This window comes from Sitophilus oryzae, unplaced genomic scaffold (genome assembly GCF_002938485.1).
Source record: "Sitophilus oryzae breed Bouriz unplaced genomic scaffold, Soryzae_2.0 scaffold_801_pilon_pilon, whole genome shotgun sequence".
In the NCBI taxonomy this organism is placed as follows: Eukaryota; Metazoa; Arthropoda; class Insecta; order Coleoptera; family Curculionidae; genus Sitophilus; species Sitophilus oryzae.
In genome coordinates this window covers 2,773,865-2,787,678 of record NW_022147419.1, presented here as the reverse complement: position 1 = coordinate 2,787,678, position 13,814 = coordinate 2,773,865, and the positions used below count along the sequence as shown (strand labels likewise).

The following is a 13,814-nucleotide window of genomic DNA, read 5'->3' as shown; positions in this document are numbered from 1 at the left end:
GCAACGCCACCTAAAATCAATCGTACTAAATACAAGAAACTGGATTACGGAAACTACTAACAAAATTCACCATATAAAAACAGGCAAATTACCATAAAACCACGATAAAAACCATTAGATCAAATGCAGCTCTCATGGATTTGATTCGAATGTGACGTCATGCGCAGAAATGAACAAATTTGAAACGACAAATGAGCATACCATGGTTTATCTATCTTGGATACTCCTGACTTTAGTACTACAAATAAAAGACCACATACTGCATCTAACCGTCCACCGTTCAAGAAAATTTGCTGACTTTCATTCATTTGCCTTTGAATTTTGTTGGCATCCGGAATAAAGAGCTAAAAATATCAAAATTGTCCGATCCATAAGAGACACCGAACTACTGGTTTGTCCTATTTGGCGCCGTATTATTAGAGAAGTACTACTGTATACAATTATACATTTTAATCTTAGGACAAGAGTGAACTCTTGATTTAAGGAAATACAGTGTACGGTAAATTAAATAAATAAAGTCTGTCCAACGAATGAGAGAAGATTTCGACAGACGTAAATAAAAATGACAAAAACAACTATATATATCACTGTCATGTTGTGTCCTTTCGATAGACAAACTTTATCTAGAAGTTTAGATGACAACTTCAGCAAAATTTCATTACGAACAACAGCCTTAATCCATCGATACCACCTTACCGATACACAAGTGTACGCGTACAAAAAAGAGAATAACGAAATCGATTTTTATTAGTTCTATAGGGCACCGTTCGGCCACTCCAACCCGTCAATTACCCCTCCCCCCTGCCAAAGCCGCTCCACACTCAAGCACAGCCCGAAAAAGATGAACGGCCTCGGTACCGCTTTTGGCCAAATATGTTCGTCATATACATACGTAATTATAGAGGATAAAAAGGGGGCCTTATCGGCAGGGTAGTGCTCCACGAACGGGGCCCTCCAGGCTCTGGAGGCAGTGCAGTCACACGGTACCGATGTTCCCTGCGTCCTTTGGGTACCCCAAACTTTAACTCTTTTTAATGGAGAGCAAAATATTTTAGTGTTCGTAATCATATGTGTTCGCGTAGCATGAAAAACCTAGAAGAAGCCTATATCCAACACTGGATAGAACCAGGCTGAGAAAGAAGAATCTGTTCAAAAAACTGCTCAGATTAAAATGTTCTTCGTCGTTCGTTGTTTTTATAAAGGTGCACTAAGGTAGTATTGACAAACAAACATTCGCAACTGTTTGTGAATGTTTGAAAACGTTTGCAAATGTTGGTTCGTTTCTATTTTTCTCTTTTTGAACAGGACAAGAATTCGCGAATTAACAGTGAGTTTGTGAACATTTGTCAACGATCCGGAATATTTACATAAAATGGCTCTGCGACAAACAGCTATTGTAAATGCCGCTGCTTTTATTCTAATGTGTGTTTTGAAAGAAAAGGAGACTATGAAAAAAAAAAGAAAAGAAAACATAGGTTTTGGACGTCATACTTCTTGAAAACAGATGATGAAAAAGTGGCATATTTAGGAATTTCTCTGACCCGTCAAATTATATTTGGCTCTGTTTTGCGACGCGTATCAAGTCTTCGAACTTAGTACTTAGTTGAGTTTTGAATTTGGATCAAATAATTAAAAATAATGTCTGCCGACTCACGTTACTTGTCCAAAGAATTTTTAACAGAATTCATAAACATTTACCAAAGCTATCCATGTTTGTGGCAAGTAAAATGCAAAGAGTACATGAACAAAAATTTAAAAAACAAATCATATGAGAGGTTCGTTGAGTATTGTAAGAAAACAATACCAGACGCTAATCGGGATTTTGTTTCAAAAAAGCTATAGCGCGTCTTCTACGATTGTTATTCATTTTTACAACTCACTGAGTACAAATATTGGGTTGGCGTTGGTTTGTATATAATTTGACAAATAAATAAAGCTGTCCCCTTAGCTGTCAGCAAAATAAGTAAATTAGCAACAGATATTCAGGCTGAGGCGACAAACGCCATATCCAAACTACTTCCATTTAAATCCCGAATAACTTATGAAAAGGAATACAAAAATTTTCAAAAATGGAAGCAATTAAAAAACGTGCGAGAAGAAATAAAGTTTTTAACCTATCCTCACTGTTAAAGTACCGTATGATCGAATAAAAACGGCGTCAGCGATGGCTATGAAATGAAGATCGCTGTCATTTTATATGTAAAATTATATGGGATATGTCATCGATCGTCATTTCCAAGCCAATTGGACGCCATTTTTTTTCGATCATACGGTATCATTTAATTTTTGATAGATATAAGGCAATTTTAACAGTTACTATAAAAACAATCTACTTAGTATACAACTTAATACAGTAATGTCCGCCTATAACGAACCCGCTTAGTGCGAACTTTCGTTTATAACGAACCAAATCTATAGGTACGAATTTCGGTATTACGAAACGTGTGTCATTTTTTCGCCAATAACGAACCCTTTTATAACGAACTTGCGGATAGAACAAACTAAAAAATTTTGATATGATCGTAAGATTTTTCTTTTATAATAAACCTAAAACGGTATTTTAACGCTCATGCTACCAAATACCAGTTCCAAACTACAACCTATGGATCATTTCTCTAAAAATTGTAAGAATCCATAGCTTTAAGAGCCATTATCGTCGACTTCTTCTTTCGAAAATGGTACATTTTATTGATAGTGGGGGTGAAAATTTTTCTATCTACCTCTTGGATGGAATAAACTTCATTCATATGGCATGGTAGAGGATATCAAAACAAACAATTTTTAATTGTTTTCAACACGGTGCGGTGGTTTCCTAAAAGTGGAAAGTGATTTGGATTCAGACGATGACTTGACAGTAGCCGAATGACTGAAAAAAGTTGGATAAGAAGATGATAACAATATTCTAGACAATCTTCCTTGTTGAGTTTAATGAATTTGTCCATATTGATGATAATCTTGGAAGTGTCGAATACTTGGATGATGATGCCATTGTCGCTTCTGTGTCTTCTTGAGTTTATATTGATGACGATGAGGAGGCGGAAGATGAAGAACCTGTGAGTACAGAATTGGAGACCAGTTCCATATATGACTGCAAATCCACACAATCCAAGACTAGCAGACAACTTTAAGGCAGCCAACAACACGCTCCGAAGAAACCTGCGCCAACTAAAGGATAACTGGTGGTCGCAAAAAGCTAGTCAGATTCAGGAGTATGCCGCGCATCACGACTATCGTAAATTCTTCGAGGCTGTAAAAGAAGTATACGGTCCAACTAAGAAGGCAAGATGCCCGATCATGGCACAAAATGGCGAACTTCTAAAAGAGGAAGAGCAAATCAGAAACCACTGAAAAGAGCATTACAGCCATATCCTTAACCAAGAAAACAACCCCAATATAGAAGCACTCAACATATTACCTCAGTATAACAGCCTCGATGTATTAGACATTCCAATAACAGAACAGGAAATAAAGGACTCCATAAAACAGCTTAAAAACAACAAATCAGCTGGCTGTGACGCGATTCCGGCGGAAATCTATAAGTGTGCAAGTAAAGAACTTATTGGTCATCTTAAGGCTCTCTTTGATGTCATATGGGAAAGCGGAGAGGTACCTCAGGACTTTTGGAACGCAAATATAGTGAATATATTTAAGAACAAAGGAAGTGCATCAGACTGCGGAAACTACCGAGGAATTTCAGTACTGGCTATCGGAGGAAAAATTCTTGCAAAAATTATGTCAAACCGCCTGCACCTATATATAGAAAAAATCCTCCCAGAATCGCAAACGGGTTTTCGCACCAACCGCGGTACCGTCGATTCCATATTCTCCATCCGGCAACTACAGGAAAAAGTAAAAGAGCAGCAGTCTAAACTTTAGGTTGCATTCATCGATACCCATTGTACCCATCAAATTTCTTACAGTGTGTAAAAGCCTCCATAACAACAACAAATCAAGAGTGTCATATCATGGATCACTGAGCGATCCCTTCCTAACAAACACAGGCGTTAGGCAGGGATGTGTCTTAGCGCCTCTCCTATTCAATATATTCATGGCAGTGCTCTCCATTATAGTGGACAGCAAACTGCAGGAGAGAGGTTTGGGCATTAGATACAGATACAACGGCGGTCTGTTCAACATAAAAAACTCAGGGCAAAAACACGAACAAAATTCATCACAGAACTTCAATACGCTGATGACTGTGCTCTAGTTGCAAATACGTTACAGCAATTGCAAGAAATGTTGAACACATATACATGGGCATACGAGGCCTTGGGACTTAAGCTGAACATCGATAAAACTAAAATCATGTGCACTCCCCCGGAAGATCACAACAATGCTATAAAAATCGGAGATGAAGTGTTGGAATATGTAGCGAAATTCAATTACCTCGGCAGTTTGATTTCGGAAAAGGCCAATATCGACTCTGAAATTCAGCACAGGATTAGCAGCGCCTCAAGAGCATTCTGGAAATTAAAAGACAGGGTTTTCTACAATCATGACTTGAGCACAAAAACAAAACTTGCGGTGTACCGAGCGATAATAATTCCCACCATGTTATATGGAAGCGAAACCTGGGTGCCATACCGCCGACACATGAACGCATTAAACAAGTTGCAACAGAGACATCTTAGACAACTCTTAAGAATAAAATGGTTTCATCATGTCTCAAATGTATCGGTCCTTGAAAAAGCTAACTGCGAGAGTATTGAAATCATGATTACAAAGTCCCGCTTAAGATGGGCTGGTCACGTATACAGAATGCAAGAAAACCGCATAACAAAATCTCTGCTTTACGGTGAGCTTGTAGACGGTAAGAGGAGGCCGGGTGGACAACTCAAAAGGTTCAAGGATATTTTCCACGAAAACTTAAAGGGAATTAACAAGCAGAATCAGTGGGAAGAGGCAGTTCACAATAGAACGGAATGGAGAAGAATTGTAAAGTCAGTTAAGAGCGACAACCAAAAAGTAAAGAGGCAACAAAGCGATGAGATTTTTGAATGTCTGGAGTGCGGTAGACAGATAACATCACGTATCGGGCTTTTCAGTCACAGAAAAGCTCATGAAAGAAAACGCCTTGCGTGACCATCTTCTGATGCGTGTCAAATACTCGTCAGCGAGTAATGGCGGTATGTATGTATGTATGTATGGAGACCAGTTCCGACCACATCAGAGGCACTTCAACATACTGATAAAGTTTGTCATTTCCTTCAGTCACGAAATACTCCGGAAAGTGTTCTTAATCAATTAGCTGAAGTAGAATTACATATTAATGATATTCATTTCACAAAAATAAAACAAACTAAAATAAAAGATTTTTTTTAAATTAGACTCTTAAGAACAGTTGTTAATGTGTCTACCAGATTACAAAATATATTTTATGTACCATATCTATGTATTAATAAAAATACCACATCTTTTATATTTATCAGCATTTATCGTTTATTGCGAACTTTGCTTATAACGAACCGTTTTCGCCGGTCCCATGTGGTTCGTTATAACCGAACATTACTGTATTTAAATACTCAAGATATCACTTCAAAATAAAAACCAGAACAGCCAGATGAACAGCCTTAATTCCAGTAAGAAATAAAGCGTTCGATATTCAACACGTTTTTTTCCGACCGATTTTTTTCCTATTTTGCATTCTCTTCCTTTAATCATATACATTAGGCTTAAAATGATAGCGTTTAAGCTGGTACGGTTATAATTTGGCCAGTGTTTGCAGTAGGGCAAAATCTGGTTTGCCTCTGGCTAAATGCTTTATGGGTACGCAGATTTTTTTTGTACTTATAGTTTTCGATTTTATATTAAATTATTTTGGAAAAATTTTGAAGCTTTGTTAGAACTTGTCTTGATTTAAAATACAAAAATGGAAAGTGATCCGTTAAAAGTTGAAACACGGCAACTCTCAGCCACCTTGTTCAAATGGTATTATTTTCGTTATCCCATATACATACTTGGCTGGTCGACAACAGAGAGTTTTTATCAGAGAATCTCCTTCGACTTTATTGCCTGTAGATCGCGGTGTTCCTCAGGGCAGTATTCTTGGTCCACTTCTGTTCTCTATTTATACAGCAGATTTTAAAACGTATTTAAAAAATTTATCTTCACATCAGTATGCTGATGATTTTCAAGTCTACTGTTCCTTGAGTAAAGATTTCAAAGCCTCCGAAATCAAAATAAATGAAGATCTGAGAATAATTTATGACATTTCACACCATCATGGTCTTTTCTTAAACCCTAATAAGACTCAACTAATTTTTGTGGGTAAGAACTCGCCAGATGTTTCTCAAAAATTAAATATCGTACTTGACAATATCATCATTACACCTGCTAAAAACTGCAAAAATCTTGGGGTTTATTTTGATTCTAAACTGAGATTTGAAAAGCATGTATCATATATTTTGCAGAAATCGTATTGTAAGTTAAAGACACTATATTTATATAAAGATTTTCTTAACAGAGATGTTAAATTGACCTTGTGTAAAAGCCTAATTCTTCCATTGGTCTTCTACTGCGACACTGTCTACTGGCCAGCTCTACTTAACAAGGACAAACAAAGCGTAACAAAACTTGTCAACTCTTGCTTAAGGTATTCATTTGGTACTCCTAAATTTGATCACGTTTCTCCTCTTTATAAAGAATCGGGCTGGTTAGGACTTGAACAGTATGCTTTTATACATACGTGTATACTAGTTTATAAAATAGAAAAATTTCGAGAACCTCATTATTTGTTCGACATACTTGTCAAGGCAGTTGACCTCCACGACCTTAATACCAGAAAACGCAGCAGTTATGTTGTGCCTAAACACCGGACAGCCTTGTTTGAAAAATCGTTTTCGTATTATGCTTCGAAATGCTACAATTCACTTCCTCCGTACATTAAAAGCTGTCCGTCCATTGCAGGTTTCAAAAAATTTTCCAAAAAATGTTTCCAAACCTGGAATGGAAATCTTGCAATGGTCTAAGACACTCGAAGAAGTTTCTGAGGGCTTATGATCAAGAAAAATCACAGATCTTTCTGGGTCTGAGTAAGAACAATCTTCGGATTGTCACGGGGTTTTTAACAGGACACTGGCTCCTCAATGAACACCTCAGTAAATTGAAACTAAGAAGAAACGGCGAATGCAGATTCTGTGTGGAAGATGGGGAAACACCAGTACACCTCATCACTGAGTGCGCCGAGACGACAACCATTCGTGCCATGAATTTTGGTACGACTGATATTGGAGATGGAGAACTACCCTCTATAAAACCGTCCCAGATACTGGCTTTTGTCAAAGCCCTGGGACTGTATGATGAGTTATGATTCAAGAAAGGGGGACACAATGGATCTGTAAGGTCGAAGTGATTAACCCCCCTCCCACTCATTCTGAATTCTAAAAAAAAAATTCTAAACAATTGTGTTGTATATGCTAAGGAATTATATTTTAGAATCATTCTGGACGTGAATTTTGTTGTTTAAAGTTTGTATGACTTTCTTGTTTCTTGTTTTCCTTAAAAACAAAGACCATTTCTACCAGTATCTGCACTCATGGTTCAATAGCATATAGTTCTTTGTGTGTTTCCAAAATTTTGGTGCACTTTAGTTTTGGATTTGCTCTTCTTCCGCAATATAGTAGTATAGGTAGTTTAAAATATAGAAATATGGTAAAAAATGTGTTATTATTTGCTTTGACGTGCTAACCTCCAAAATCCAAATATAGATGTGCAAACTTCTCGTTAGTTTCTTTGAATTTCTGTAATAATGAAAGCCAAGATCTTGCCAGAAAACGTGATAAGAATGAAGACTACTTAACATTGGTATCTCACTAGAACTTAAAACAGCTACAGAAAGAAACTAGGAAAATTATTGGAAGAATTGATTATTGAATTAAGGAATGTGGGAAACTAATAATGTAGGATAAATAACAGAGGAAAGTAAAGGTAGATAATATGACACTTTCAGCTATTTATAAACTCCTTAATGTCAGTATTACCATATGTAAATAAATGAAATTGATTTAGTACATTATACCGTGTACTGGCATCATTTACTCAAGTACAAAAAGGTACCAATCTAAAAATAACTCAAAACAACGATGACCGTTTTCCGATCCTACCTATTAATATGCAGTATCATTATTCGTGTGGATTTTAGCGGGAAAAACACTAGGTAAAAAACAGCCATTCCGACTTAAGAACCATTAATTATTTGCTTTATAAGGTATCAATTTGGACAGATTAAAAGGCGTTCTAGGAAATCGAACAAAAAAAAATCCGATGATCGGAGCGAGAGTAAACGAAAATACATATTGGGAGCTGCGTTTACACCGTTGGAGGTTGAAATATTTAAAGGTTGAATAGTCGGAGAGCCGGGTGCAAGAGCATGCAAAAGTTTTCTGAAGGATCTATGTTTAAAATCGATTTAATTTTAGTGTTGAAAAGCAAAGGTACAGCCAGCAGTTCCGGTTCCGGAACACCTGGCGCTGAAAAGCGCGCAAATTTGCAATTCTAATAACAATAACACCTCCAAACTGTTTTCTGAAGACTGAAAATTTGTAGATAACATTCGAATGCAATGTAAAACAAAAATATAACTGTCACACATGGGGGCACAAAGCGTCAGCGCTACCTCAAACCCGCTGTCAAAAAAATGTCGCCACTCAAAGTGATTTCTGAAGGCTGAAACTTTGGAAGGTAATAGTGAAACCTTTGAATAAGAAGACTAAGGAAGGAGCATATCAAAAATCTTAGGTACACCGCGATGGGCCTCAAATATGGCCGACTTAAATTCCGGTTTATCAGTGTCGTTCTAATTTTATTTAAAAAATGTAAAACTATGATGTAGGGTAGACGTGGGGTAGACTCAATAATTTGTTGTTATATTTTACGTTGTGAGTAAATGTTGGTAGTTATTAAAATTGTTATAAAAATATACAATTCTAATAAAAATAGATAAGTTATAATAAGTATTTATTGAGTATTATTAAGTATTTATACTGAAGCAGGTAAGTCAAATTAACGTATCTAAATTCTTTGACATCTAATCTTTGACAAGTAATAAATAAAAGCTAAAATGCAAGAAAAATATATAATTTAGTTAATTTAAGTGAATTTCATAAATGATCGGTTTACTACACGTATGTGTATATTATATAGTCACTTACTAGCGAAAAGTTGTTCCATTGTTTCACTCAATTTTTGCCGAGATCTACCGCACGCTACACAACCAACTATTTTAGAGTCTTTTTCGATAAATCGCGATAGTGTCACTGTTAATTTAAGTTCTGCCACAATTTCCATCTAGATTTACTACCTTTATACAACTATCAGTAGTAGAATAAATAATAAATAACATAAAATAAGCTCCGTAAAGACTGACAAATCCACAAAATTTCAAATCAAATTCAAATGTGTCAAATGAATCGTCAAACAGAACTGTCAAGGATCCCCACCCTAGAGTGCTTTTTCCGCCCACCATGCATGAATACATGGATAGCATTGTGCTCCTTCCTTTATTCAAAGAGTGAAACAATATATTTATTAATAAAACCAGTCAGGTTCGTCGATTATAGAACACCGTCAGTTAGCAGCTGATGGAAGTTAGAATAGTGACAGCGCGCGTATAGGCAGGTCATTTTTTAAATTATTTTACAGCAAAAATTTTCGGAAGTAATTACCCTAATGCATCAAAATTACCCATAATTTTTCATGAAAGCATGTTGTCTAAAAACTGGTTGTTTTTTGGTGGCTGTTTTTTATTGACAACATGCTTAAATTGCATCAAAAATTATCAGGTTAATTTTGATGCATGAGTGTAATTCGGTAGAATATTTCCCGAATAAAAATCATGAAAATACATAGATTTTTTAAAAACACTTATTTGTACATATTAAAAAAAATCTATTTAAAAATGAAGCAATAAAATGAAACAGAACTTATAATATTAGAAATTAAAAATTACATGAAGAATTGCAGTGAAAAACACAGTTATAAAAATTATTATGTTTAGATTCCGTTGCGGTACTTGAAGATGTGGAATTTAAGGATGCTGAATTTGAATTGAAATTAAAAAAACCTATAATAAGTACAAAAACAATAGTATCATTATTAGAACTTGTAGCAGCTTCATTGTCTCTCATTTTTTCCACCAAATTTTCATGATGTTCATCATCGAGTTGAAGGTAATGTGTGGTAATGTTTAATTGACTTCGGGTTTGTGTGTCCAGTTATTTCGACTATTGTGTTCTCCTCAACCGCCTTCTTTGCTAGTGTCGACACAGCTGTTGCACGTAGCGAATGATTAGTAATTTTTACTTTCTCCGTAGCCAAACCTGATATTTTCGCTTCGATAGACACCTATTGAGCAATCGCATTTTCCCAACAGGAAGGTTCTTGAACCATTTACCCATTTTTCAGGAAGGATTTACAGTTAAAAACAATTTTGGAACATTAATTTTCTTTTTTCCATAATTTTTTTTTAAAATAGCCTTACTGGACATTATATCCGGTTGACTTCTATTTATAACCAGCCATTTTGACGGAGCACAAGGTTTATGTCCTCCTTGAGTGGTTTTATCGAATATCGGTTTGTATTCAATGCGACCGGTGGGCTGTCCTATATTATCAACATCATCTTTAAAATAGGAAACAAAACATTTTCCTCCCTCTCCTTCTCGCCATGCCAATTCGTAGGATAATACAAAAAAATATATTTTTTTGTAAACCATCGCGACTTCCCCTAGGAGATGCAAGACCTTGTCGTTGGTGGGGAAGCTCCTGGTCAGGTGCTGGGAGGAATCCCCTCTAGCACTTGGCTTGATCTAAGAAGCATCTCACTCATCGTCTTGTCCCTGACTGTAGTGTCGTGGCCAGGGAATTGCACCAAGACATATAACGATACCGGGCGGGGCTACGGACAGCCTCAACCTTGGGGGCACCGGGGGGCACCCCATTGTATTTTACCCTTACTTCTACATGCGGGGCTCTGTAGAAGTGGACCGACTGTCCCTAGCGACTCATAGGAACACTATAAGATCTGGTAATAATAGTAATAAAAACATCACCGGTGAAGCTGTGGGGAAACACCCTAGCGACACTGGGAACAGTAACAATGAAAGTTCCAAGGGGCCAAACCCAAAGAGAACTACAGGAGAGGTGGCTGACACTTGCGTGAGACCATCCTCCGCAAGTGGCATACAAGCTACCACCTCCTCCAAGGGTCGGGAGCCTACCTCTTACCTCTAAACCCAACAGGCGACACAAGCTACCGTTTCGTCTACCCGGTCTGGGTCGTAGCTCCTCGACTGTGAGGGACACGGGTCTCCGTAGGAAGTCCTGGGACTGTATGATGAGTTATAACTCAAGAAAGGGGGACACAATAGATCTCTAAGGTCGCAGAGATTAACCCCCCTCCCACTTATTCTAAAAAAACCCTCGCGACATTCTTCATTACAATTTCGTACCATCAATTTGAATTCTTCGTATTTGAGTGCCTTAGAGGTTTCTTTTCTTTTTAGAGGGTCCATCTGCAATTCCTTCCTTTTGGCACTTTTTGCCTCCCGGGATATTTTAAATTCGGTGTTAGTAAAAGGATTAAATTTAATATTATATACTTATTGGTATATTTCCATTAATAGCTTGGCTGCTACATTTCTAATAGTTTTTACCGTAAAATCCTTATAGTCTTGGCCGTTTCTCCTTTTCATATTAAATGCCCAATCGGTCAAAATATTGGCCAGTGTCGAGATTGAGATGTTCGCATCCAAAATGTAGTTTCTATCTTTTATAAAGTTCATAAAGTCACAGAATTCGATAAATGATGCGGGTCAGTCGAACAATAGCTGTTGACATAAGAATGAAACAACTAATATGGTATGGCCACGTACAAATAACGTCAGAGTAGAGGCTTCCAAAACAGATCTTCTACTGGACACCAGCGCAGCGGGACGACGAAAAAGGGGTAGAAAACGCAAGAGCTGGAGAGAAGGAAGAAGGAATAGGCAAGGAACTAAAAGAACGAGAGCTCGAAGACGACCTCTGGCTAGATAGAGAGCAATGGCGACTGGGCATCGGAAGACGCCGAAGAGCGTTTTAAAACCGATTGATATGTAAGAGGAAATCCAACCGAAGCGGTCAGATAGAGAGCAATCGAGATTCTTCTGTCATTTCCAATGTAAACCTACTCACCCGGCTTCTTGCTCATATTCCCCGGCGTTTATTATCTCATCGGTCGGTCTAACGAGCTCGAAGGGGTGGAGGTGTGAGCACCACGCGGCGATCGGACAATCTCATTACGAGCGACGTTACTTGCACTTTCCTGAGACCAAGCGCCCGCGCTCGTACCGGACTCTATTATTTCACACCCGACCCGCGGTGATGGGAATATAATAATAATGGAAATGAAAATCGGGCTCTATGAGAGTTCGGGTTTGTCTTGTACGAGATTTGAGTTTGATTAGTTTTATAGTTTCTGGTTTAATAAGGGTTTAATAAATATTTTTGGGATAAAATATTTTCTTAGACTGACTTTATTTTTAGTGTTGAAATCTTTAGTAACGTTTCGGAGAAGCTGTACAAATAAGCCAAAGAAAATAAAGTTTTCCTACCCTGCGTGCCAGCCGAACAAGGGATAGAAGGTAATGAAAAAGCAAACGATCAAGCTAGAAAAGGAGCTAACACTCCACTAACTGAAACTTTAAACAACAAAATTCACGTCGAGAATGATTCTAAAATATAATTCCAGTTGGTGAAATCACTTACATCAGTAAAATGTCACTATGCTTTTCAATATACAAGAGTTAAAGAGAGATCGATTGACATACGAACGCCACTGAATGCGATAGATAACAGCATTGGAGGCGGCACCTTGTGGTCTCAGTGGCAGTTGCCGTCGAAGGACACACAATGGACCATTTATTTGTTTATTTATACAGTCAATTTGGGGGACGGGATGAATATTTTTCGAAGCTGCTGTGGGCGAACCTTGTTGTCTTCCTCGGAAATCCTATTGAAAAATGAACAGGAGTGTTTTTTTCGCACGGTGTAGTTTTGACCATATTGTATTAACGGAATTGAAACCTTTACTCAGTTTGGTTGGTTTTATTTGAGCAGTAAATTAAAGTTTTGATCGGACAAATATTGCTTTTTTTTTCTTCAAAAAGTTTTTTCATATTTGTATTTAATCACTTGAAATATTATTTATTTAAAGATTTTCTATGTAGAAAGTACCTTTAGTAAAAATCCATTAAAAAAGTGCAACACTTACAAGACTGGTACAGCAAACCCAAGACCAAGACTACTATTAGACTGCAAGATCAAGACCAAGACCAAGCCAGTCTTGGGTTTCGTCTTGTATTTGCTGATCAGTAGCTTCAAACCCCCCTAAGACTAGGTCGCGACAATATAAGCATTATATTATATTTTTACAATAATTGAGAAAAATATACCTAGTTTATAGTAAATCCGAGTGGAAATTAAACTCGTTTGCGTCATTCTAAACACGTAACTGCCTCCTCTATAGATACCGATCGCCGCCCAGCGGACATTGTGCGAACTGTGCTCTCCAAGTATGATACGGTTTGTGAATTAGACCGTCGCTTTTGTTTTGCATACGCCGTCTTAGAAAAAGTGCGGCGATCATGCCGACAGATTAAACAGAAGAGAAAACATACTCGGCCATTTGAAGTAATGGTACGGTTTTAAAGGGACTTTAAACGAAATTTAATGTTCCTGAATGATTTAACGATTAAAGGTTAGTTACAAGTTAAAGTCTAGAACTTAGACAAAGATACTATAAGATATGTATTTCATCATCATAATTTTGCAATTTC

At 37.2% G+C, this 13,814-nt stretch overlaps 1 protein-coding gene across 1 annotated transcript in view; it reads left to right on the top strand.

The window, feature by feature from the left end:
* The window catches only part of LOC115888559, a 123,411-nt gene extending 111,332 nt beyond the window's left edge, over positions 1-12,079 (top strand). Inside the window, exon 5 of the mRNA XM_030908311.1 lies at positions 11,903-12,079. Within this exon, the coding sequence (XP_030764171.1) occupies positions 11,903-12,079 (177 nt within the window). The remainder of the gene's footprint in view (positions 1-11,902) is intronic.
* The last annotated feature ends 1,735 nt before the right edge of the window (positions 12,080-13,814 follow it).